Below are 27,014 nucleotides of genomic sequence, written 5' to 3'. Positions count from 1 at the left end.
TTTGTGATTTGGTTGGTGACACAGAAGGTTGCATTGTTGGAGGTGTAGTCATAAGTGGTGTTGGATGAACTGTGACCCAAATTCTCTCAAAATAGAAGTCAATTTAAAACAAGTTTTTTATTATGAATTTGTTTCGAGGAAAAGGTTTCTGTAGGTGATATTTATAGGATTGTTGGGGAAAACAAATACAAATGTTCAAAAATGTTGATTTCCAGGAAAGTAAATACACTTTCATTCGTAAGTTTTGAGATGACGCACCATAAAACAAAAATGTAATCAAACTGTAAGTGATCAAATATTTTAGTGGGAACAAAAATAGTTTCTGTTTTGTGAGGAATGATTTGTAGGCCTACTTAGTATGTTCATAATGCATTCCTTATTTCAACTGTGGCAATCAAAATAAATAGATTCAAAATGATTTGGAGTGTCTTCAAATGGTATTTTCTTGACTTTGACAATAAACTCTGGAGAACTTGGACTGAGTATGAAGTTAAATCAGTGGGCTTTCAGATTGAAACTAATTAATGGGCCCGAGTGATATTTCATGGAGACAACAGAGGCAACTGCCTCCAATGCCTGTGGTCATTGCCTTAGTGCCCCTTAAAATGTTGGAGATTCAAATTTTGTTGACATACTTTGATTGATTGCTAATCAACGGGGCACTTCAGAAAAAATAACTTTGCAGGATGCTTACCGCACCACCATTACCATCTTTATTAAACAAGAAGTATTTCGGCGAAAAAATAACTCAATTTCTTTTAGGGGTCATTACCAACAAAGAATGACCCTACCTTCAACCTTCCACCTTTGGACGGTTTAATTAATTTAAGTACTTACAGTTTTTTTTATAAACTTGAATACTAGGGTCAGCATGGTCATTGTCTACGAAATAAAGTTTTATTGAGTTTGACTTGAATTGTTTTTCATTATGTGGCTCTCTCAATGTCTCATATCAAATGCGTCATTAACTTTAATTACACGCATCAAGGTATTCTGTGCAAAAACACACATATAAAATAAATAAATGCTTTCCAATCTGCAAAGAAGACTACATAAATTACATTTCATCACGCACACAGAATTTGCCCGCCAAACGGGTATGTGGTCCTCCACGAAAACAGCAGACAAATCTCAGTGATTTATTGTGCAACTGCATGGAGACCGGTATGATAGTTTACATCATCTAAACATGGAGCAAGGAACATGTTGAATCCTATACACGCCTCAAATCAAAGACTTCAACGTTGGTTGATTTTGAAAGACAATGGACACTATTGGTAAATGTCAAAGACCAGTCTCCTCACTTGGTGTACCTCAACATATGCAAAAAATAACAAACCTGTGAAAATTTGAGCTTGATTGGTCGTCGGAGTTCCGAGATAACTATGAAAGAAAAAAACACCCTTGTCACACGAAGTTGTGTGCTTTCAGATGCTTGATTTCGAGACCTCAAATTCTAAACTTGAGGTCTCGAAATCAAATTCGTGGAAAATTACTTCTTTCTCGAAAACTGATAATGTTTTATACTATCAACCTCTCCCCATTACTCATTACGAAGTGAGGTTTTTTGCTGATAATTATTTTGAGTAATTACCAATAGTGTCCACTGCATTGAAGTCTCCTTGAACAAACATTATAGTGTTCTCCCAAAATGGAGTCCGCCGGCCAAATGTTGGTTAGAACACACAAAGTACTCGTCAGAATTCTCGGTCAGTCGTCCGGCTGGCTAGTCCAGTGTTGAAAAGTATCCCTATTTATCGACTAGTGAGTAGACCAGTGAAAGTACACGTTACATGCTGGTCCCACTGGCTAGTCACTGAAAAAATTTGTCTGAAAATAAAACTAAAAATCTGCCAGTCATCATCTTATAGTATCTCCCCACTCATCAAATATTTCCCCACTTCTTCAGAAAATAGATCATAAATTCTCTCAAACATTCTTACCTTCACAAAAGTTATTTCCGGAATTCCTCCTCCTCAGTGACACAATCCCAACAAAGTCAAAGATTTCAACATCGTTAAAAATCCTCAAAAGTTAAAAGCTCTACTGACAGTCAGTGTCACAAAAACAAAGTCCTAAATATCTGATCACATCAAACATAGAGCAAGGATCAGAAGTACAGCGACACAGCTTTTTGTAAACAGCAACACAGCTTTTTGGTAGCTGAACAAAACAGCTTTAAGTAAAAGCAACCAGCTTTGGTAACAGCAACACAGTTTCTTGTCCACTCCCGTTTCTCTTGTCTTCTACATCCCAGATGCTCTTACTGCGTAGATCAAAGATTCGGAATTCTCAATGATGTAAGAAATATACATCCATCCCAAGCAACTGGAACCACAGTATCTTAAGACGGTATGTTGTTGTTCACAATATTTGGAGAGAGAGTTGAGTGTGTACCAACATCCTTGCTTCACCTACAACAGCGGTTATATGATGCCACTTCAAGCCTTACAGGCATACATGTGCGCTTATGATATGGCTGCAACCATTAAACTAAGGGGGTGGTTAGGTCTATAAATAGCCTAAGGGGGTGATAGCGATAAATGACTGGTCCATTGTACCATTGTACCATAAGGTGAAATAATACGTAATGTATTGGAAATGCTTTTTATTCAGATATTGATAAAAAACTGTTAGTACAACTAATGACTGTCAGTTTTCCAGAGTTGGACAACAATTTGTCTTCGACTTCTGTTTCTGTTTACATAGGCACCCCCAACCTCTGCTTTAAAAAATCATGATAAAAAAGAACGTATTTTGAACACAAATTATGGTTACCAGAATAAGGTTACCAGTCGAAATAACACTCAAACATGTACAATTTGTGAATTGTATCCTGTTCTCAACTATGCTTAGCAGAAATGTGTAGAGCAATAGCTGCTGTTTAAAGGGAAGGCACAAGTTTGGTAATTACTAAAAACAAAAATTAACTTAAAAACTGACTTGGTAACGAGCATTGGGAGCTGTATAAAACATTGTGAGAAATGGCTCCCTGTGAAATAGCATAGATTTTGAGAAAGAGTTAATTTCTCACTAAAATAATAAAAGACTTTAATTCCTATCTAAAAGCACACAAATTTGTCCAACAAGGGTGTTTTTTCTCTCATCATTTTCTCGCAACTTCGATGACCAATTGAGCTCAAATTTTCACAGGCTTATTATGTTGGGATACACCAAGTTAGAAGACTAGTCTCTGACAATTACCAAACATGTACCTTCCCTTTAAGCAGCTCTATGCAATTTGGAGCAGTGGGCAACGAGGCAATTGCCTTTAAAAGTATCAGTCCAGAAAATGCCGCACTCTCAACTCAACACAATACAAACTGCTAGTGTTACTGTATCTACACTCCTCAGTACTGCAAACAGACTGAATAAAAACAAACCCAACAATTTCATCTCGCCCTATCAACATCTGCTCATCATGCCAGATGACTGTCTGGTTTACAGGGGTCAATCAATTGACCTTGAGGTCATAGGTCAGGTTGTCTGTCGCAGATGACATCTCCAATGCGAATATGCAAGCCAGTACTTGTGCAGGCGTATGTTGGTTGATGGTGAATAGCACTCAACTGCAAAGTCAAGCACTGTTATAGAGTTAGGCCCTACACCTTTTAGCTATCACGTTGATTATTTTTTACTTTGCATACAATACAATGTGATGCCAGACATCTTTGCACTTAAAATAACTGTCAATAAATTCTTGACTTGCAGCTCATTTCATTTTGCAGCTTTATTTTTGAGAAAAGAACTTTTTATTTTATTTTTTTAATGTGTAAATTAAATTCTGTTAAAACCATACAGACTCCACTTTAAAGGGAAGGTATATGTTTGGTTGTCACTCTTAAAATAAATGGTTAGAAGCTAACAGCAGCTTTCAAAAGTATAAAGCATTTTGAGAAACATTCACTAAATGTAGTTATATAGAAATATACCAGTTTTGACGCCCCAAAACTTGAATCTGAAGCATTATTAAGTATGACAGTCTCTCAGATTGTGTATTCCAATTTGGAATTATTCTTCCTGCGTGGACATATTATTCGCTATGATTTTCAACCATATCTCCAAAGTGCAACCACCTTATCCAAATGAAATTTTCTGAATTTAGTTTTATTATGGATTTCTACCTCCATGGTTTGATTGTAAACATTACATAGACCACGTAGTGAGAATGAAAAACAACAGACTCCCAAAATGCGTCCTACTTGAAACAGTAACTGAAAAAAAATAGACGGGGTAGGGCTCGGAAGAGGTGGGGATACGACATCATCACGAACGGCACCTTCTACCTGGAACAACGAAGAGTGCAAGATAGGCAAGAGTGGAGAAAGAAAATTCATGTAGCCAACGTCCAGCGGGATTCGGTGCAAGATTGATTGACATAGACCTAATAGGATATACAAAAAATTGAAGGGTTCCAAAAACCAAACATATACTTTGCTTTTAAGCTGACTTTACTTTATTTTAAGCCAAAGGTCTTTCCTTTAAGACTCCATGGTTAAACGATGGGAAATACGCCTGTCTAAATTGACAGATTGTTTCCTACAAGCTTTTCCCGTTCCTTTATCTCTCTCCAAAAGAGTAAATCCCTGCCAAGAATCCCCACACTCAATTGGAAGTCAACGAGGGCCGAAGGGTCTAGCCCCTTGACAGGGTGCTCGGCTTGAAACTAAAAAAGTTCAACTTCAAGGTTCAATCGCAAAAAAAGTCACAGTCTTGCAGTAGAAGTTTGCCACGGTTTTGCGTTATGGACCTTGGTCATGGCAAAAGCTTCGCCTTAAGCCGGCCGCATTGAGTTGCTTAGATTCAAATCAATTTACAGTGAAATAAAACTGAGACTGACTGGCAGGGTTTGACGTTTACTTTTAAGGGACTCACGAGTCAGCAGTAAGCTTGTCTTTTCATTAGTCTATCAGTTTTGTTCACAAGCCGGACCACTACAAAAACAATCCAAAAACATTCACTATCTAGACCATACAGCTTTATGTTGAAGTTAGTAGTAAACACTATATCATAATATTTATATAACATCATGTAGTAATTACCTTGCTGCTTTGCAAAACCACAAACAAACTTTAAACAAACAGGGTCGTTCAGCGAGAGCGCGAGGACCAAAACTTGTTGACCTTCTTTGTACTATTGTACGCTACAAATGTTCTCTCCTGGGAAAACCGAGGAGGGCGCTTTAAAGGAACACGTTGCCTTGGATCGGACGAGTTGGTCAAAACAAAAGCGTTTGTAACCGTTTTTTATAAAATGCATATGGTTGGAAAGATGTTTTAAAAGTAGAATACAATGATCCACACAAGTTTGCCTCGAAATTGCGTGGTTTTCCTTCTACTGTGCGAACTAACATGGTCGGCCATTTATGGGAGTCAAAATTTTGACCCCCATAAATGGCCGACGTGTTAGTCGACGAGGTAAAAGGAAAACCACGCAATTTCGAGGCATGTTTGTGTGGATCATTGTATTCTACTTTTACAACATCTTTCTACCCATATGCATTTTATAAAAAACGGTTACAAACGCTTTTCAAAGACCAACTCGACCGATCCAAGGCAACGTGTTCCTTTAATGCGAATCCCCGATATTGGCTGATGAATTTCATTCTTGAAGGGGCACAGCAACTTTCCTCTGGTAAGGGGCACTTTTTGTATTAATGAGTAAAATGCAAATTTGCATTGGAACTTTGCAAAGGGCACCACACAGCAAAAGCACAGGGCATCACAGCAGAAGCACAGGGCACCACGGCAATTGCTGTGGGTTGTTTCGAGGCCTGCCTATTGGGTTGAGTTTGGTACCATTGGAAAGTAAAGGGGGGGGGTGCAACTCCAACTGTCTCGACCGGACCACTCTCCCTATCGATTGAAGCATGGAGGCTCCATGAAGAAAGTAATGATGTGGCCACCTTTCTCTATGCATAACTTCAGAGCCTTGCACAATAATTTAACAAAGGGCTTGACAAATTGCAGTCCATGTAAATGTACCGTTTAATTTGTACAAACACCCAGCCAGGATGTTTCCCAGTGTCTCAACAAAGTTCTTGAGTTTCAGTTGATGAATCACTCGGCCCATATTGAAGTAATTTTCCCCAGTCTAGAATCCAAATCAACTGTCTTCCAGAGCATCTTAAATAAAGAGCCGATAGATTGATTGCCAATAGGGGGGTCTGTCTGATGGCCCAATCACTCCAACAGGATACAGTTATTTTACAATTAGTCTGGATAAACAGAGGGTGATAAGTGGGACATACATTGATAGGGACTCTCTTTGTGTTGTGTAATGAACCATGGAGGAATAAATGAACCATGATTGGTGAGGTGAGGGACCACCTATGAGACAGATCACTAACCTTGAGAGAGATCACCTGTACTGTGAAGGAGTAACAGACATGTTATTGTCTGTGGTGTGAACAGGGGTTGGTTTATACAGATTTAGAAGCATTAACACATGGGTTTGATTTCACCTTCATTACAGATTTTACTGAGTAAGATTGGTAAGCAAAGAAAATATGCCCAGCAGAATCATGGAGGAAGAATGGCAGAATCCAGCAACCAGTAAATCTCTATAAAATGGTTTCCTACCACAATCTTCTAAGTGCACAAGTTTCTTAAGTAATAATGCATTGTCCCTCTAATGAAGTCTGATCATTCTGATGAAATCTGATCATTCTGATGAAATCTATTCATTCTGATTTGTAGAATTTTTCACACTAAACAAATTATATTTTGTTGAATTCAGTTCAATTTCTGTCCCATCCAAAAAAGTTAGAAATTATAGTGGAAGCTTACTTTAAAAAAAAAACCCCATTTTAACTTTCATTTTAAATGTTTAAACCCGTCTGATTTTTTACCAAAACTAAGAAAATGAAGATATTATTTATAATTTTGTGACAAGTTTTCCGGACAGTATAATTCAGATGTGATATTTGGCACTAGGAAAAATGTAGACAATTATAAGTAAACAAGGGGCTGCACCAGGATCGACATACAATTCTGGTTTGGGTTTTGATAGTTTTTCAATGCTATTAATTTAAACAAATTTCTGACCTTTTCTACGGCAAAAAAAAAAAAAAAATCAGAAATCATTTAAAGTACAAAGAATATCATTCACTAAAAACTACACTAGAAATACACACTTTGTGAATACTACACAGTCCTATCTACTCCGACTCAACATTTTGATAAAACACCTGCAGGCGTATGTAACAAACAACATACATGTGACCGTTGTGACGTATTAATCAATCAATTAATTTTGCTGCACCTGTTTACAAATACACACAGTTGAATATAACATTCATTCGCTATCACTCTAATTTCATTTTCAAGTAAGATAAAAATTCTAATCTTAGAAAATCATTTTTATATATTTACACACACTCACCTGAACCTTCAGAGTTAAAAAAGTACAGTCGTGATCAATGCAGCTCAGCAGGTAAAGAATAAGCTGGGTATAATATTTCCACAGTATGCTTACTGTGCTCACTTCACTAAGACTAGTAGTAAGTATAAAACCACAACACTGTCCGTACACAATGCAGTGTTTATAACTCACTGCACATGAACATTATGTCCATTCTTTGTGTACAGTAGATGTATGGAATTCCACTTCACCCACAAGTCTATTCAGCACATTATGTTGTAATCCTTACTGAAAACATGCGACTGTTCCGGCCGGCGATCGCTAGCTTCATCAAAACGACAAGCCCCTGAGGGCCTAATGGTCACACAATCAATACAAAATCTCAAACAGATTAATTTACTAATACTAATACGATCCAATGCAGAGTGACTGGACATTAACGAGCGACAGAGGGCTCACTTTATGATGTATGGACTGTGTGGAATTCTTTTCGGATGAGTCAGAGTTCTGATAATGAGATGGAGTCAGAGCCTTGCGTCATGAAGTGAGGCTTTAAAGGAGAGGTTTGAAGATCAATCTCATTTGAGGAGAGGTTTGAAGATCAATCTCATTTGAGGAGAGGTTAAAGGAGAGGTTTGAAGACACTATCTCGTTAGTCAATTACTAACTATAGGCATAAAATCTTCACCTTTGACGACAAAGTTTGCATTAATAATGAGCTGTCAACGAATGCACTGCCTAATTAGAGGTGTCAAAGTCCTTTCATAGGTTTAGCCTCAATATGGTCAGAAAGTAGGAGGGTTGACTTTGTACTGTGTAGATAAATTGACAATGATACATCATACTGCAGAGTGGTATAGTTTCTCTATCATTCAAAACCACAGTGGATGATATTGAATGGTCAAACAGTAGGAGGGTTGAGTGTGTACAGTGTATGATTACTATGCAATCACCAGCAAAGTTTATATACATTGAATGGTCTTACAGTGAGAAGGTAACATTCTGCTCATTGCCAAATAATCAGTATTTGTAATACTACTGAGGGCCTCCATAGAAAGCAGTGCTGGGAGCTGATGGGAGTTTACCCTCATCAAAGATAACATAAATAAATAATGAAGTAGCTATCCATTCACTAAAAAAACTAACTGCAGTGTCAGATATAAAATACACGACACACAACTACTTTAATTTTGATATTATTTTCAGACTGAACAAAAAATATCAGGTAAGAGCAATGACACATCCATCACGTTTCCATGGTAACAAATGTGTAAACTGATGAGTCACTGCTCAATCTGAACAAGGTACATGTAGAAGATGTCAACACACTCTGCTGAGCAGGTTGAGCACATCGAACTGCTCTTTGAAGAGAGACTAGAATTTATGAATATCTCGCCGACTGCTGTTAAATTCTGATTATAATTTACAGTCAACTCAAAACTTGGGTGAGACGAGACTAGAAGGGTATATTAGGACTTGAGGCTGTTGGAGAGGATTTGATGGATTTAAGTTGGGAAAAGTCAGAAGAATTCATGAATATCAGAAACTGTTAGACAGTTTGGATTCATATTTCAGGCCTGATACTTCACAGAGGCAATGCAGGTGATCGCCTCCGTGTCCCTGGTCATTGCCTTGGTGCCCTTGAAATGCTCCAGTAGAAATTAGCATTTTCCTCATCTCTATAGGGTGCCTGTTACCAAGGAGAAAATGCCTTGGTGCCCTTGTTGCCCTTTCAAAAACGATGTATACATGCCTGCATGAATATAAGCTACTGTCAAACAATTCAGATTCATATTTACTTCCAAAACCTGTAACTTTGCGGGGTTCGATATTTACACTTGACTACAGGCTCGAGGCCAGTGTTTTTAGTATCGGGCCTGTAAACTCATGACTGGACAAGTCCAGCAGGGATAAGTTTGAGAAAGTCAGCAGAATTCATGAATTATAAGCAACTGTCAGACAGTTCAAATTTATATTTACTTCCAAAAACCTGTAACTGTGCAGGGTCTGCTATTTACACTGGACTACAGGCCCGAGGCTAGTGTTTTTAGTATCGGGCCAGTAAACTAATGACTGGACAAGTCCAACGGGGATAAGTTGGGAAAAGTCAGAAGAATTCATGAATTTGAGCAACTGTCAGAGAGTTGAGATATATATTTTCCTCAAAGTTATTTTAGCAGTGGCCTGTAAACTTATGACTGGACAAGTCCAGCGAGGATAAGTTGGGAAAAGTCAGAAGAATTCATGAATTATAAGGACCTCTCAGAGAGTTGAGATATATTTTCCTCAAAGTTATTTTAGCAGTGGCCTGTAAACTCATGACTGGACAAGTCCAACGGGGATAAGTTGGGAAAAGTCAGAAGAATTCATGAATTTGAGCAACTGTCAAAGAGTTGAGATTTATATTTGCCTTAAAGTTATTTTAGCAGTGGCCTGTAAACTCATGACTGGACAAGTCCAGCGAGGATAAGTTGGGAAAAGTCAGAAGAATTCATGAATTTGAGCAACTGTCAAAGAGTTGAGATATATATTTTCCTCAAAGTTATTTTAGCAGTGGCCTGTAAACTCATGACTGGACAAGTCCAGCGAGGATAAGTTGGGAAAAGTCAGAAGAATTCATGAATTATAAGGAACTGGTCAGAGAGTTAAAATGTAAATTTGCCTCAAAGTAATTTTTACAGTGGCCTGTAAACTCATGACTGGACAGGTCCAACGGGGACAAGTTGGGAAAAGTCAGAAGAATTCATGAATTTGAGCAACTGTCAAAGAGTTGAGATATATATTTTCCTCAAAGTTATTTTAGCAGTGGCCTGTCAAGTCCGACTGTCTTGTTTTTTTGTTCAATCCTTTTGAGGAGTATATAATTTTATTATTCGAATGGGACTTAATTATAAAACAAGATATTTAAATGAAAATTTCCAACGATCAAAACGTTAACCTGTTCTTTTCCCTTCCTCGCCCTCCGACAATAACGTGAGAAGGCCGTCAGAAATTAAGGTTGAAGGTGGGGATATCCTCACCTCTAACGACAACATGAGATAACATTGGCTGTTATGATGACCTAATTCTAGTCCCGCTCTCTTATATTCATAAAAACAAATCAAGGACGATCAGGACACGGCAAGGCAAACGTTAACGTAATAAACCTTAAAGCAGTGTCGCCACCGAGGCTACGACGCAATTCCCCCTCCCAGCGAGCGAGGGAGGTGTACGTGGGGATCAGAGGATGGTTTCCGCTACGGTACACACTGTAAAAGCGGCATGAAATGGAAGCAATGAGGTGGACAGTCTGGACGTGTGTTTGCAGCGGGTCGGGTGAGCTGTTATGAAGGAGAGGTTGGGAGGTTGAGAGATGAACAACCATGGGGGGTGCAAAGGGGTAGAGTCTTGATGGTAAACGAAAAGGGGGTATATAGTGTAAGGAAGATACGCGATGGAGGAGAGGTTGGGAGCTGAGCAACCATGGGGGGTGCATGGGATGTGGCAGATATGGAGGATAGAGGTGGCAGTGTGTTTTTGTTCAGATGATCTTCCCGTCAAGGGAACTCGACAAACTCCCACAAGGTTATATTTATAAACACCAAGCTGGCAACAGCCAATCTCTCTCAAAATACAATTGGTTGAACGTCTATTATTATGAATTGCACAAAACAAGAAATTGTGATTCAGTAACTAGACATCAAAACTGAATCTAGTCATTGTGAAATCAGCGGTTAGCTTGTTACGATTCGAACCCACAACCTTGTTACTGCAAGTCCTGCAGTCTAAAAGACATTTAACGGAGCATAGCATCTTTCAACAACATGTAATCTGTACACCATGTTTGAAAATTCTTAAAAAACAAAGCCATCTGTTCTGAGAAAAGGGCACTAACTAGGAGGCATTTTCTACAGAGTTCAGAGACCTTAGCCGATTTGGGGGTCTGGTACGATAAAATCTACCGATCGATTTTAAAGAGATCGAGCATTCTCTTTCTGCAGGCTAAAACCAAAGAAACCTCCAATTCTCCATCTTAAAGAAATTGGTTTATTGATCTTCTGTGGTTATACCCTTCCGTCTTAAATGCCTCCCTCCATTTTCCTCCCTCTCACTGCAAATATTCCAGCCTGGCCACGGATCACTAAGCTCACACCCCTATACCGTGCCTTGTGTATTAATCAATGGTCTACAATTCCTACCCGTCATCTCAACTTGAGGACCCTGTGGCGTGTATGAACTGTCCTCAGACTATTTAAAGGCACTGGACACTATTGGGTATTACTCAAAGTGATTTTTCACATAAAAACTTGCTTTGTAACAAGCAATGGAGAGACAGTATAAAACATTGTGAGAAACAGCTCCCTCTGAAGTACCATAGTTTTTGAGAAAGAAGTAATTTCTCATTCAAATAATAAAAGACTTCAGCTGAAGCCTTTTATTATGCATCTGAAACCAATAAGGGTGTTTTTTTTCTTTCATTATTCTCTTGCAAACTCGATGATCAATTTAGCCCAAATTTTCACAGGTTTGTTATTTTATGCATGGTGGGATACACCAAGTGAGAAGACTGGTCTTTGACAATTACAAAACGTGTCCAGTGCCTTTAAAGGAATTCAGTCAAATATAGACTTCTTAATTGTGTGATGAGGCAGAGTACGAGAGGTAAAAAGAAGTAGGACACGTAGAGAAAAAAAGGGGGCTTCAATTGTAAGAAAGGGGGAACTGAGGTGTGAATATGTTAAAAGCAGAAAGGGAGGTTCAGCCCTGATAATTGACAGAGGTAATGGAGGCAAACGCCTTCGTTACCTCTGTGAAGAATCAGGCCTGAGTTTAACACATACAATTAACTTTTTTCTTTGAACAAGAAGCAAGAGAAGAGCTCTCTATTTGACTTGTTAGCATGTTATGTACATTGTAGTTACTAAAAATCAATGTAGTAACTACACTGAGTTGCCCTTAAATGTACAACAAGAAGGCCTGACGTTTTGGAATGCCTTCAAAATGAACATGGCATTGTGAAGCTTGTAATACACCGATCCAGTAGGCTCCGCCCACGCATTGTGAAGCTTGTAATACACCGATCCAGTAGGCTCCGCCCACGACGCACCTGTGAGCCAGAACACGTGGGGCTCTCCAATGCCTTTCCCCACAACTCTGCCGCGCCAAGATACGCGCACGCATGTCGGACCTTATTTGTCGGACCGTATTTGTCGGACCTTCGTTGCGTTGATTGGTCAATACACAATGGGGCGGAGCTTAGTGGATCGGTCTATTGTAGAAGGATAAATTGTTACTATATGCAGTCATAAGCTTGGGCGATATCACGATATTATCGAATATTGCGATATTAATTTGGAAACAATTCGATATCGGTTCGATTTGGTTTCAATCGAAATATCGATTTATATCGCGATATATCGCGATATATCGCGATATCGATTTAGTATCGCAATATCGCGATGTATTTCCTAGCTGAGACATCTTGCACCCCATAGGTTTGGAGTAAAACCAAAAGAATAGGTCATTATAACACCTCTCTTATGCTATGATTGTCTCTTCTACAACTTTCACTGGGAGTTTGAAGACTGATGATGTCAAATTTAATTAATCGCGATTATATCGAATATCGCGATATATTATCGGTGATATATCGTGAATAAAATAATTCGATATCGCCTAAGCTTATGCAGTCATGCACATTATTTATTATTATCTATTGTTCACAGTTGTTTTGATAAACTCCTCTGTAAATCTCTTAATCAGATTTATATAGTCGGCAAAGCATCCTAATGCAAACATCACACCAACTTTTTGTAGAGAAGACAATGAAGAAATTTCAGTTTGAGACGTGGGAGGAAAAACCCCTACAGGGAAAACCCACGCAGTGGGTAGAAACTGAAAAAAAAAAACCGGTCCAGTCATCGAACCAGGGTGCACAGAGGTGAAAGGCGGGAACAGAAACCAATGAGCCAACCTGAACGCCCAAATAATGTCATGTTGTCTTCAGTGTTGATCACTTAATTCTTTTAAAGGCAAGGCAGTTTTTTTCTTAGTAAAGGGCACCTCTACATGACAAATATTAACTTCAGGCCTGGAATTACAGGGAGGCAACAACCTCTGTTGCCCTGGTCTTGGCCTTACTGCTCCTTCAAGATTTCACATAAGACTTGTTTGAACAGCAAACCGAAAACAGCCTTGCCCCCTCAAAGATAAAATTCCTGGCCATGGGTCACCAAGGCAATGACCAGTGGCTCACAGCAATGATTGCCCCCATGAAGTACCAGGGCTGTGTCTTAATGCATTAAAATACTACACTTCATTAGGTACTTCGATGACAGTGTCATCGAAAAAATGACGAGCGGCTCACAAGAATATTATCGTCCAGAAACTCCTTATCTCTCTCTCTTAATGTTCAGACTACGCCTCGATAAATTGGATGTAGCGAAACTCTAACAAGAAGCTCCGAAGGCTGCGTGTACATTCTCAAACACACTGATCCTGCCTAAAACCCCTTCCTTATCACACCACACAGTGACGATACATCTACGTAATGACTTTTGCCCTAAAGTTGCAATTTCACAACGAAATTATGGTATCCCACCGAGAGGTCTAGCTGTGACAGGTATGTGTCCTTACACCCCACACATCCATGAGAGAGTATTATTATTAACTTATTTTTTTTTTTTTGCTGTAAACTTATCCGCGTAACCCACGGTATCCTGGGGATAAACACAACTCACTTTCAATTTGATAATCAGAAAAACAACTTCTGGCAGTTAAGATGCTCAAGACGGTGGTCCGGGGATCTTAATGTTCATCTCAAGAATATCATCTACAGATTATTTCCTGCAGGAGTATACCATCCAGGATCCTTCAGTCGAAGCATGTGTTGTTCATGAAGATTTTTTTCTTCAAATTTTAAAGTAATGGGACGGGTAACAAGACTTGTACTGTAGACATTCAAGCCTTGAATTTCGTTCTGAAGGGGCACAGTAATTGGTCTCTAAGGGGCACATTTTTTAGGCACCACACCAATTGCTGTTGGTACCGTGGGTTAGTTTAGAGGCCTGGACATTGATTATAAGACATCGTACTATTCTCTCATTGGAATCAATGTTTAAACCAAAGTGAGGCTTGGAGGGTAAATACATTTAGCCTGGTCCCTCTCTGAAATATGAGAACCTGCTTATTCCATGAGGGGAACATGACAAATTGTTTAGAGATTTTTAAAGGAGGGTGAACATTTCATGAAATCTCCACAGATTTTGTGGTAAAGAAGTTGTAAAATCACTAGATTTGAAATAACTGATGAGACCTGAAATATTTCTAATCTTCCTGTTTTACTGCTGGACTGAACTGTGGCTCTTAGGGAGGCTACTGTCCTATAGTGCTATAATTATTGGACCCTGTCCTGTACTCTGGTCAGTGGTTCAGGTCGAATGGGTATTTTAAGACTTGTAGCTTGGCGCAACTAATGTAATTTAGCAATTTTGCAGCCTAAATGTATTAACTTGTTTTTCCAAAGACAACAGTACACAGTACAGAGGCAGACATCCTTAGAGGCCAGAGAAACACTCAGTCTTACTCTCGGTCTCATCTCATTAACATCTTGTCTTAAATGACCAGATTGCTAACGAGCTAAGACATTCATCAAGTGACCTCAACTTCTCATCAATTTACCAGATCCTCCGTGAGTTACAATCAGTAAAAAACAAGGCAAGGAAGAATAAAAAACAACTACATTGATACAAATACTCTGTCTAAATAAAACACTTCTTAAATGTCCAGATTGCTAACGAGCCAAAACTTTCATCAAGTGACCTCAACTTCTCATCAATTTCTGAGAGAGCGTCCAAGAATTACAATCAGTACAGCCAGGAAGAATAAAGAAAAACTACATTGGCGGGAGGGAATAGTGAGGTCTCCACGGAAATCAAAATCAATGTTTAGTGCTCTCCACGACCTAAATACAGCATCCCCCGTGGGGGGTCTTCGGTAAAACCTGACAGGGATCCCGCTCAGATCCCGCTGCTATCACGTCGTCTGAGCAGAAACTCTAGGAAAAGATGTCTGCACATGTACCAGCCGTCCATAATCCATGTATTTAATGGAAACGTCAATCGTTAATTCAGAGTAAAAAGTAAGATCAGTTTTCAATATTTAAGACACTTAAAGGAAAAGCATCCGTTTGTTTGTTAATGAACAGTTTGATTATTTTAATCAATGTAGATAAACCATAAAACTAGCCAGTGAAAATTTAATTTCAAAAGGTGGTTCGCAGTTTTTAGATATTGCCGAAAATCTGGAGTGGTTATGTCCAAGCAGGAAGAATATTTCATAATTGGAAAACACAATTATTATGAGAAACAATATCAGTCAAACGTTTATCTTATTTAAAGCCATCGGACACTTTCTGTACAGAACAAAATTTAAAGTTCACAGATTTACAAATAACTTACAGGGTTTACAGAAGGTTATATGGTGAAAGACTTCCCTTGAAATATTATTCCATGAAATGCTTTACTTTTTGAGAAAACATTAAAACAATATAAATTCTCGATATCGAGAATAAGGGATTTATTTTAAACACATGTCATGAAACGTGCGGAAACAAGGGTGGGTTTTCCCGTTATTTTCTCCCGACTCCGATGACCGATTGAGCCTAAATTTTTACAGGTTTGTTATTTTATATATAAGTTGTGATACACGAAGTGTGGGCCTTTGGACAATACTGTTTACCGATGTTGTGCGATTGCTTTAAATTTTGGGGCATAACAACTAATAAATTTGTCCACATCCACACAACTTCAAAGTGAAATATTTCTCAAAATGTTTCATACTATCAAAAGCTGACTGTACTTCTAACCAAAGGTTTGATCTTTTTCTAAATAAATACTGACTGGGTTGATTCAGTGTATTTTATATTCACTTTGTCACATGGGCCCTTTGTAGTGGTTTATGGTACCATTTCATAACGAATTTATCAACAGTTTGTTTATTTAGCTGGAGACAGAAAGTTTATTATCATCAATGTACACAGAACCCAAGTAGGTAAAGTAAATAGGTTTAATGCTATTGGAATGCAGTTAATATTTGATGTACATCATGCATTATGTGTAAACTTGCATTGTGTTGTTTAATTATGCCATTTTTCAAGTGCGTTTGCACCCCAAAACAAACAAAATTCAGACTCTTATTTTAAAACAAATTTGTGCTTAAAAGCAGAAAAATATCTTAAATTTAATTCGGAAATTTCTTCTCTTTGCTGTTACAATTCTAACTACATAAATCAAAACTGGGTTTACTTTGACAAAATATCCCATTGGAGAAAATACACCACGATTGTTGCAACCATTTATTCCAAAATACTCAAGCTTTTTAAAACAATTTGAATAGAAAATTGCCCCAAACGACGCCCCTAGTAATTCATGTACCAAAAGTGTTATGTGGCATGTAATCTAATTAAAACTGTGTTGTCTAATAAAAAATTAATAAAAAACGTCAATGTTACAAAAATATATCCAGGCATTTTTCAACCTAAGACTTTTCTAGGTTTGAATTATTTTCAGTCACAATTCAACCCATTATCATAATCTTGTACCTCCGTTCATGTAGAAACTTGAGAATGCCTTTATCCGGTCCGTAAAACGAAGAGGCAAGTTAATGTTCAGGGCAAAGCGAAACAAAGTCACTCTGGTCAGTTTCACTTGCAGATAAATTTTCAAACGTGACAGCTTCGTATGTAATTCAACACTTGCACTGAATACAAGGAGACACACTGAACGGAATCGTCGCATTCTTTGACCGTTGTCATCATTCAAATTGAGAACTTTAGCTGAGTTTTTAAAGGGTTTTGACGCTCTTTTGTTCACTGAAACTAAATTAAGAATCTAAATATGTGTGAATGCTTTCATTGTCTCACACTGAATGTAGCTATAGTAATTTTCTGGGCCATTTCCACCACCGTTTTGTATGATGGTCCCCCTCGCCTGGATGTTTTTTCTTCTGGCGTTTTTCCGAGGCCTTCTGACAAGTCATTTCATCGATGAAAACAGTTTTCAGATCAATGTTTATTTTTCTTTTTGACTGTTTGTGTTTTGTACTTTGTTCAAAATTGTACATTATTTTATTGGGCCCATGTGGCAATTTCATAAAGCAACACAATTTTTTACATGAAGTTTATATTGTTGTGACTGGTGCCCCACTCATTTGCCAAGCAGTACTTTTCTGCTAAACAGCTTTATGAAATTGGCCCTGATATTTTAGGAAGCCAACGGAAGCAATTGCCACTCTGCCCCTGAACTCTCTGCTCTCTCTCTCTTGTCGACCAAGGTAAGAATCATCATATTATTGAGATTTGCCCATTCTTATCATTAAAGACACTGGACACTATTAGTAATTGTCAAAGACCAGTCTTCTCACTTGCTGTATCTCAACATATCATACAATAACAAACCTAACATTTGAGCTCAATCAGTCATCGAAGTTGCGAGATAACAATGAAAGAAAAAACACCCTTGTCACATGAAGTTGTGTGCTTTCACATGCTTGATTTCAAGACCTCAATTTCTAAATCTGAGGTCTCGAAATCAAATTCGTGGAAAATTACTTCTTTCTTTGAAAACTATGTTACTTCAGAGGGAGCCATTTCTCACAATGTTTTATACTATCAGTATCAACCTCTCCCCATTACTCTCCAAGAAAGGTTTTATGCTAATAATTATTTTGAGTAATTACCAATATTGTCCACTGCCCTTAAGTTTGGGAGATCAGTTGGAAGCATCCAGATATCCTGGCAACTATACATCTTGTCTGAAGTCCCCTATTTCTCCTTCCATGTTTTGGTAACCAGGTGATTAAGCTGAGAGACAGGGTCTTTTTCTGTACAGTGGCCTGCTAATCTCAGACGGTTGTATATGATTGGATAGTTTTAGTTTCCACTAAAATACAATCAGCATCATCTGGCTTTTAGTTCAAATTTTTCACTGCAGGATCAGAATTTCTTTGTACAAGACCATAATTGAAATGAAAAAAAAACACTCCACAGTTTAGCATTTTAACTGTTAAGTTGAACAACAAGCACTACGAAGATTGATCTCATTTGTTTTATGACTACGAAATATACACTACTCAACAGAACTGAAAGAGATTAATCAGACTGAATGAAAGTCAACATTTGGACAAAAACACAAGGCCACCAGAATTGTCCGGTCACAAATTTACTGGCCTTATGCTAATCACTGGCCTCAGGCCTGCAGTCCAGCTTAAACATGTACATTAGAGTATGGTTCTTCCATGGTTCGCCCTACTACACTACAGACAGACAATCCCATCAACCAAGGTCTTATTTGCACTAAGTCATGTTCTTGTCACGTCTTAATTATGCTGCTCAAATAACACACTGAGATCCGAGTAACATGAGATCTTACATTAGAATACAGTAATTAAAGTCGGGGTATTGGGGGGGGGGGGACTAGTGACACCACCAGCATAGGAGTAATTGCGACAGTTGACTTGTCAAGAGAGTCTGCGAGACGTAATTCCAGTCACGTTTGCTGTGATTCCTCCATGGATGGACTGAGCAATATTGGGGGGCCAGTAACTGAGTCAATAGAAGGGTGAACACATACAGTGTATGTACCAACACGCTTGTAGATTACGTATACTGTCTTGTGTATCTGCACTATGGTTAATACTGATGTACCGAAAGTGCCCTAAAGGTTGTTCAGTAATGAAATTCCATTTTGTGTTTATAATTTCTTGGTACACTCAAAGTATTTAAAACGAATTGAAAAACTACACTATCAAGCATGGAATTTCATCTTTAAATGGACAAGGACATTTTCATTTTACAAAGGGAACTTCCATGAGGAAATCTTGATACGGCTATGGGAAACTTTTGAAGGGGCATCAAGGCTAAGGGCCAGGGCAAGAGAGAATTGGCCTCTGTGGCCCAAGTGTAAATCTCAGCACCCCTGAAATATACTTGATGGAGGGAAAGGAGGTAAGAGGGTTAGTTCCTCATTGTTGCTGGTTAATGGTTCTCCCCAAAACTGATGGCATTCTGTGGGACTTTTGGCATTCTGTTTGGTATGTCAAAGACCAGTCTTCTCACTTGGTGTATCCCAACATTAGCATAAAATAAAAAGCCTATGAAAATTTGAGCTAAATTGGTCATCGAAGTTGCAAGAAAATGATGAGAGAAAAAACTCCCTTGTTGGACGAATTTGTGTGCTTTCAGATAGGAATAAAAGATTTCTGGCTAGAAGTCTTTTTACATTTTTAGTGAGAAATTACCTCTTTCTCAATATCTGTGCTACTTCAGAGGGAGCCGTTTCTCACAATGTTTTATACTATCAACAGCTCTCCAATGTTCGTTACCAAGTCAGTTTTTAAGTTAATATTTGTTTTTTAAGTAACTACCAAATGTTTACCTTCCCTTTAATGTGACATTCCAGTGTTTTTTTTTTCAATGGAAATACCTCTTAAAAAGGACACTTGCTTTGCCCTTTAAAACATGTGAAAGAGAATGTCAGCATTTTTATGACAAGCGCTATCTGTTTTAAAAAGTAAAAAAAAATAGGCGTACTCCACTGAAATTGAATATCCATCACTTCACATTACTCACATAGCGCTTTTATTTTTCCCCTAAAATAAAATTAAAAACGTATGGCAGTGTGTTAGTGAGCTCTCAGCTGTTGATCCAACCATGCCCTTAATTAAAACCGAGAGTTTGAGAGATTTACCCAAACGATGTCGTTATCTCCTCACTCCAAGATGAGATTAATTACAACTAAATGACCCTTGGGTGAAAGTAATTACGGGCCGGGATCAATTATGAATGAGTTGACTATGAAAACAGTCCCCTTCTGAAGAAGCTGCCGCCATTTTTGGTGGAGTGTGTCGGTGATTTGACATGCATGGATTTGTCTTATTGTTAAATCTTGTTTCACTGCATATGATTGTACAGTATTTAAAGTCCTTCATGGTCGCTACCTGCTACCCTTAGCAGATAGGATATTCTTCCTACTTGAGTCTAGGCCTTGAACTTTGGTCTTAAAAACAGTGGACACTATTGGTAATTGTCAAAGACTAGCCTTCACAGTTGGTGCATCTCAACATATGCATAAAATAAACTAACCTGTGAAAATTTCAGCTCAATCGGTCATCAAAGTTGCGAGATAATAATGAAAGAAGAAAACACCCAAGTCACACGAAGTTGTGTGCGTTTAGATGGTTGTTTTCGAGACCTCAAGTTCTAAACTTGAGGTCTTGAAATCAAATTCGTGGAAAATTACTTTTATCTCGAAAACTACTCCACTTCAGAGGGAGCCGTTGCTCACAATGTTTTATACTGCCAACCTATCCCCATTACTCTTTACCAAGTGAGGTTTAATGCTAATAATTATTTTGAGTAACTACCAATAGTGTCCACTGCCTTTAAATAGGCAAGACAATTTTCCTCTGGTAAGGGGCACCCTATGAGGAAAATGTAAATTTGTATTGGAACTTTGCAAAGGGTTTCAAAGCAAAAGTAAAGGGCACTGGGCACCACCACAGTGATTGCTGTTGTGCGCTGGGTTATTTTGAGGCTTGTTCTATTTTCAGATTTGTTTGGAGAATATCATTAAAAAAACTGCGATGAAATAAACTACGCCTTTAACAATTAAAGCCTACACCATATTATGGTTGTCAGAAGTGTGTCAGCCCTTATACTCAATAAAATTCTCCTACTTTTTCCTCAGGACCAAATATCATGTTTATTTAAGTGTGTGAGAATGTTGAACACTTTGAATGAACGGCCTCCAACAGAATAAAGGGATCCAACTCATGTTTGTCTGCTTCCCAAGGATGTTCAGGGCAAGAATTTACAATAATAAACCCTGGAGCTAGGTAGGCTCTCTTAATATTATCAGGCTTCAAAACAACCCAGTGCACTCACTGCAATTGCTGTAGTGCCCTGTGCTTTTGCTGCGGTGCAGCTGTGCTTTCGCTATGGTGCCCTGTGCTTTCGCTGTGGTGCCCTGTGCTTTTGCTGCGGTGCCCTGTGTAAGGTTGCATTACAAGTTTATTCCTCATAAAAGTGCCACATTACCAGAGGGAAAATTGGCATGCCCCTTCTTGGAGAGAAAAGTTCAAGGCCTGTACAGGCTAGGTACAGCTCAGGTGGGCTCTCTAGAAAAACCTATGTGAACATTTAAATCGGTAACTTCAGTAAGCCATGCTTTTTAGTTTGTAAGCTCATAGACCATGCATGCATAGACCAAGAGTGAACTCAGACCACTATTACAATGTACTATGTAAACAGTGTCTCACAGTGCACCACACCACGCATTATGTACTCAGACTGCTCACTAGTAATATAAAGTAATCGCAGACAAACCAATTATCCTGTGCACTTTTTGAAGGAAGCCTAACCACTAACCACCAACAAAAGGCCCTGACCTTCAGCTGAGGATGAAGTGTTTATTCATGTAAACCTCATTCCCTACAAATCAACGCCTCAATAACTGCCTCTATTCAATGTTTTGTAAGCAGGAATGCTCAAACTGTTGGGATTTGGTCTCCCTTTGAATGGAGTTCCTGGAGAGGCACTTTGACGAAAATCTAGTAGTAGAGTTGCAGCATGTGGAGTTGCAGTGCAGCTCAAAATAATCTCCACAAAATGTGGTGATTGAATTCACACATTTCAACACAGTTGTAAGATTGTGATTTTACTGGAGGCTGTTTCCCTGTTGTCAGTTTGTTCGTGCCCTTTTAAATATCTAAATATTAAAATAATTATTCTGTAAAAGAGAAAATTCCTTGTATTAAATTTGTTTTGTTAAAACTGTGCACTACACAGTTGCAGCTTCACCGTAAACTTGTAAGGCTGTGATTTTACTGGAGGCTGTTTCCCTGTTGTCAGTTTGTTCATGCCCCTTTAAATCTAAATATTAAAATAATTATTCTGTAAAAGAGAAAATTCCTTGTATTCAATTTGTTTTGTTAAAACTGTGCACTACATAGTTGCAGCTTCACCGTAAACTTGTAAGACTGTGATTTTACTGGAGGCTGTTTCCCTGTTGTCAGTTTGTTCATGCCCCTTTAAATCTAAATTTTAAAATAATTATTCTGTAAAAGAGAAAATTCCTTGTATTAAATTTGTTTTGTTAAAACTGTGAACTATGTACACCTCTTCTTGTGAAGATTACAAAAGGAGGAGCCATGAAGTTACCAAAAACCATGGAGGTAGAAAACCAAGAATGTTGTCTCAGTGGTTTATTTCCCTTCCCTGCCTTTCACCTCTCTGTGGAACCGGGTTCGAATCCCACCTCAGACCAGAGCCAATCTTGTGGATTGGGTTTTCAGTCCCTACTTGATTGACTGCATGGGTTTTCCCCAAGGGTTTTCCACCCTACCACATCTAAAACTGAACATTTCTTTTTGTTTCCCATCCGATTATTTGTACTAATTTTGCCATTGGGTGTGTAATAAAATAAATAAACCGTCTTGTCTTTTACAAACAGTGGGCTGGTTTGGATTGCCATACTTGCATCTCATAACATGAAACTACACAGGTTTGTTGTTTTTGGATTTCACACCCTCAAATGATGTAACCAAAAGAAATGTTTTAACACTTTATAGAGACCATTCATTCTTGTATTTATCACAAAACACCCAGACATCGCTAATATTGTCTTCCATTCATATTCCGTCAGTAAATGTCAAAGAAATAACATGAAAACAGAAAAATTGTTTGATTTTAGGAATTGAGTACTATGTTAACATCTAGGAAAGATTGGAAAATTTCATTCAGACATGACCTTTTCTTTAAAACCTCTTTGTGTGAATGGAAGTAGGTCAAATCTTGCGGCCATTTTCAGCCGCTATAATGGGCGGCGTTTTGGTGCAAGCTGCTTGTGGCTGCTAAAACAATTTACGTACATGTACATAACATGCCATCCAAACTGGAATTTAATGGATGTTTATAAGTTCAAAGGCAGCAGTCTTTTAGTACAAAATGGGGTTTTATACTGACAAGATACATTTATGTACAGTCACAATAATTTTTTGTCCATGGCGCTTTCTCTACATGGCCCCACGGAAGTACTTAATTTCAAAGTGTATAATTTTAAACGACTTTGGCGAAGCAAGGGAAAACCAAACAATTGTCATGTAAATAAATTTGATGAGCATTTTGTTTACACCAACACATTTCCGGCGTTCGCATGAAAAGATTCGCGGTACAGGAAGATCGGCCATTTTTTCCCTAACCCAGGTAGTCCCTCTGTACAGGAAACAAACGTAATTGAGAGGAAATACAAAGATCACATCAAACAGGAACTGATTCCAAACAAGGTAATTTTCACATCTGCTGTATAATAATGGAGAGCATATTGCTTTGATACGTGAACGTAGGCTTATCAATAACCCATAGCACCCACAACTATAAGCAATTTTTAAACATTTTGGTGAACACATACTTCATTTGACACTGAGCAATTTAGCAAGGGTCCCTTGCTAAATTGTAGCATGGTTTTACAAATTTTACACAATTTTACAAATTTTACAAACCTCTTGTGAAGGAACAATTTGTTTCTAGTGTCTTGTACAATCTCGTCAAACATTGCTACATTTTACAACCATGCTAAAGTTTCAAAAGCAAGGGACCCACTGTTAAACTGCTGTCAGGTGAAAAGCACTCTTGTGTCATGACTGTTCGCCGTACCTCAAAAAGGCTAAATTCCGTGGTGCATTGTGCTTTTGCCGTGGTGGCCTTTGCAAAGTTCCAATATTAATTGAAATTTTCTTCTATATAATATAGCCTATAGAAGTTCCCCTTTAATACTAGAGCAATACGTCTGTGCCTTTCCAAGAAAGAAACACAACCTACAAGGCCTGTGAATGTGAAAACAAGTTCGTAGACTAATTTCTTTAAAGATGCTACCGGCGCAGACCTCTTGGGAGATGAAACAAATTGGGAATTTTTCAATGAAGGTCATAATCACAAATGTTCTACACGTACTGTGTACGTGCGTATCTAGTCGTTAAGACACATCAGTCTGCTCAGTGCAATCAACATAATGGCAATCTCTGTACAGTGTGCTATCACAATACCTCAAGACTCAGGGTAGAGAAACAATCCTTACGTTACAAGATGTTCACTGCAAGTGCAGTTGTGTACATGCCCAGTCACAGCTGTATAAACACCGTTTCCAACTTAATATACAGCGGGGAAAAACCTAGGAACCAAAACCTAAAAAGTAGGGCCTAATTTTGTACAGCTACTCAAGACTTTGAGCAATTTGCATAAAACTGTTAACTGCTAAGCATTTTATGAGCAGGAAACCAGTCACAGATCTTGTACGTCATTGATCTATCACTGTGGACTTGCTGGCAATCTAATTTTTGTAGACTGTTTTTGTGCTTAGCTGTCACAGATGGTGGGTTAGTATTTTGCCTGGTAACCTCATAAATTTAAATCTTGTTTTGTTGTGTCTCTAACTGCTGCTGTACTTTTTGTACTCAGGGATGTTACATCGTACAATGCGCATAGCTTTCTTTCTGGGCTAGGGCCCTCTGTTAGCAAACAGCACATAAAAAGATCGTTATAAAAAGAAGGGTAAGATTACATTCAATTTGTAAACATTGATAAGAACCTCAAATGTGAGTCGTCAGAGTCGATTACTTTGGCATTGTCCGTGACAGACATGCTTTTTAGTTAGAGTGCTCATCGTTCGCACAAGCCACAACTGACTTCTCAAGATAGCTGTTTTTAAATTTAAGTGGAACACTCAACAATGGTTGCACACTGGGCCTTTTGGACAAAGTACAACTTGCATCATTATTTTGATGACTGCTTTTCAAAAGATTCCCAGGAAATCTGGGTTCAATGCAAGGAAATTGGGATAAACAAAACAACTTACTCAAATTACAGGATTTTAAGGTTGCTAAACGGGAAAATGACAACAAAGTGTAACCCGAGAAATGCACAAATTAACAGGAAGGGTTTTTCACACCTAGATTATTTACCTTAAGCTACTGATGGTGGCAAGAGGAAAAGAATGAGCTGAAAAAACCCACACAATTGCATCAGAATCAAAAACACTGACTGTTTTTTAAAGTGCCGGAAGAATAACACCCAGCAGTAGCATCACGAAAAGTGAAACAGCAGAAAGAAGCTTATTACATGTGGTTATGAGGATCAGGTTTGGTTGAAAAAAAAAGCTACAAACAGCTAAAATATGTAGGATTAGGAAAAACAAATGAAAACAAACTTTTGACAGCTATTCAAAAAATACATTACAATATCACCGTTTTCTGTGACTGTGTTTTAAAAGCAGGAATGATAATATTTAGAAGAAGGGCAAATCTCCCAAAACTATGTTTATATATTTTTTTTTTAGATAAACTTCAATTGAACTTCAAAAACCATAGTGTTGATACATAGAAAATATATGTTGGAATGACAGTGTGTTCTTTTATTCTTTTAATTTGTTAAATTAAATGAACACTGTCACATCACTAAATCAGGATATAAAAAAACAAACAAGGCCTATTGCAGTATTGGATTGCTGAATTGTTGATATTTTTTATGAAGTATTTACGTGGTTTTGATCACAGACACAAGACACACTTGGTTCAAACATTTCTTTTAATTTGACTCAAATTAAATAAGCATGAAAATCTAATTTACCCTCATTACCGCTCCAAAATTATAGTGTGTATCAATCATTCATTCATGTTAACGTATGGCACTTCACAGTGGGTGCAGCAGAGTCGTATCGTAACACATTTTGACAGCAGCAGTCATTTTGTCGAAATCCCGTTTGCACGTTCGCCAATTTATTACTGAAAACGTCTACCACGAACGTTGTCATCTCAAACAAATGGTAAGAAATACTCACGTTTTGTCTTCTAAGTTCTTGTCTTCTTCGGACGCCATTGTTTCCACTGAAAAAACTTCCAATTTTGCAGAAGAAAATACCGTATTCTGTGCTAAAATACCGTATTCTGTGCTAAATCCCAACCGCAACTTCCCAGCACTAACTTTATGAATGGATATTAAAACATTATTTACGTGTAGTAGGGGATTCTCGGGTGCAGCTCTGTTTATGTGTGATAAGTGTGCTTGGAAAATTTGCGGTTTGTACATGAACTGTGTGTTGCTCTGTACTAATTTTCTACGACGGCCCATGCCGGACACTGATAGATTCTATTTCCGGACATTTTGTAGGAAAATAGTGTTTTCCTGTTTGAGGTAACAAAAATGTGTTAAAGTTCTTCCAAATTGTCGCCCAATCATTTTCAAAACAGAAAAATAAGCCCATTGTTTGCTAATTAACACTTTAATTGGCTATAATTATTTTGCCCTTAGTGGATAACTTAATCATTCGCTCCTCTTTTTTTAGTCTAAATTCAGTTTTAGTTGTTTGAATGTTGTTAATCCATGGTTATGCCTCCGAGACAAAGGTCCGGTTCCCTATCAGTTTTGACAAAGATATATTTAATATTACATAATCAGACGCAGATTGCAGGAAAACACGATAATGCACAACAAAAATGAAACTTTTTCATTTAACTTATTTCCACACAACTTCTGCTTTCTGCATTCTTAATATTTGTCTGTGAAAAAATCATTATGGTGACATTTTTCTTTGTGAAGGGGGGGGGGGGACACACAGATTTTT

The 27,014-nt window shown here is 38.1% G+C and overlaps 1 protein-coding gene across 7 annotated transcripts in view; it reads right to left on the bottom strand.

The window, feature by feature from the left end:
• LOC139948673 (ras-associated and pleckstrin homology domains-containing protein 1-like) overlaps positions 1-26,364 on the bottom strand; it is a 71,310-nt gene extending 44,946 nt beyond the window's left edge. For 5 of the 7 annotated variants that reach the window (XM_071946911.1, XM_071946906.1, XM_071946907.1 and 2 more), the window contains exon 1: positions 26,232-26,364. In XM_071946911.1, coding sequence (XP_071803012.1) covers positions 26,232-26,269 — 38 coding nt within the window. In that variant the 5' untranslated portion in view covers positions 26,270-26,364. Of the gene's footprint in view, positions 1-1,943; positions 2,409-7,383; positions 7,712-26,231 lie in introns of those variants that run through there. The other 2 variants (XM_071946908.1, XM_071946909.1) reach the window with 2 other exon arrangements.
• Positions 26,365-27,014: the final 650 nt, after the last annotated feature.

The sequence above is a fragment of the Asterias amurensis genome, chromosome 16 (genome assembly GCF_032118995.1).
Source record: "Asterias amurensis chromosome 16, ASM3211899v1".
Lineage (NCBI taxonomy): Eukaryota > Metazoa > Echinodermata > Asteroidea > Forcipulatida > Asteriidae > Asterias > Asterias amurensis.
The sequence above is the reverse complement of the archived record's forward strand: the minus strand, read 5'-3'. Positions and strand labels throughout refer to the sequence as shown.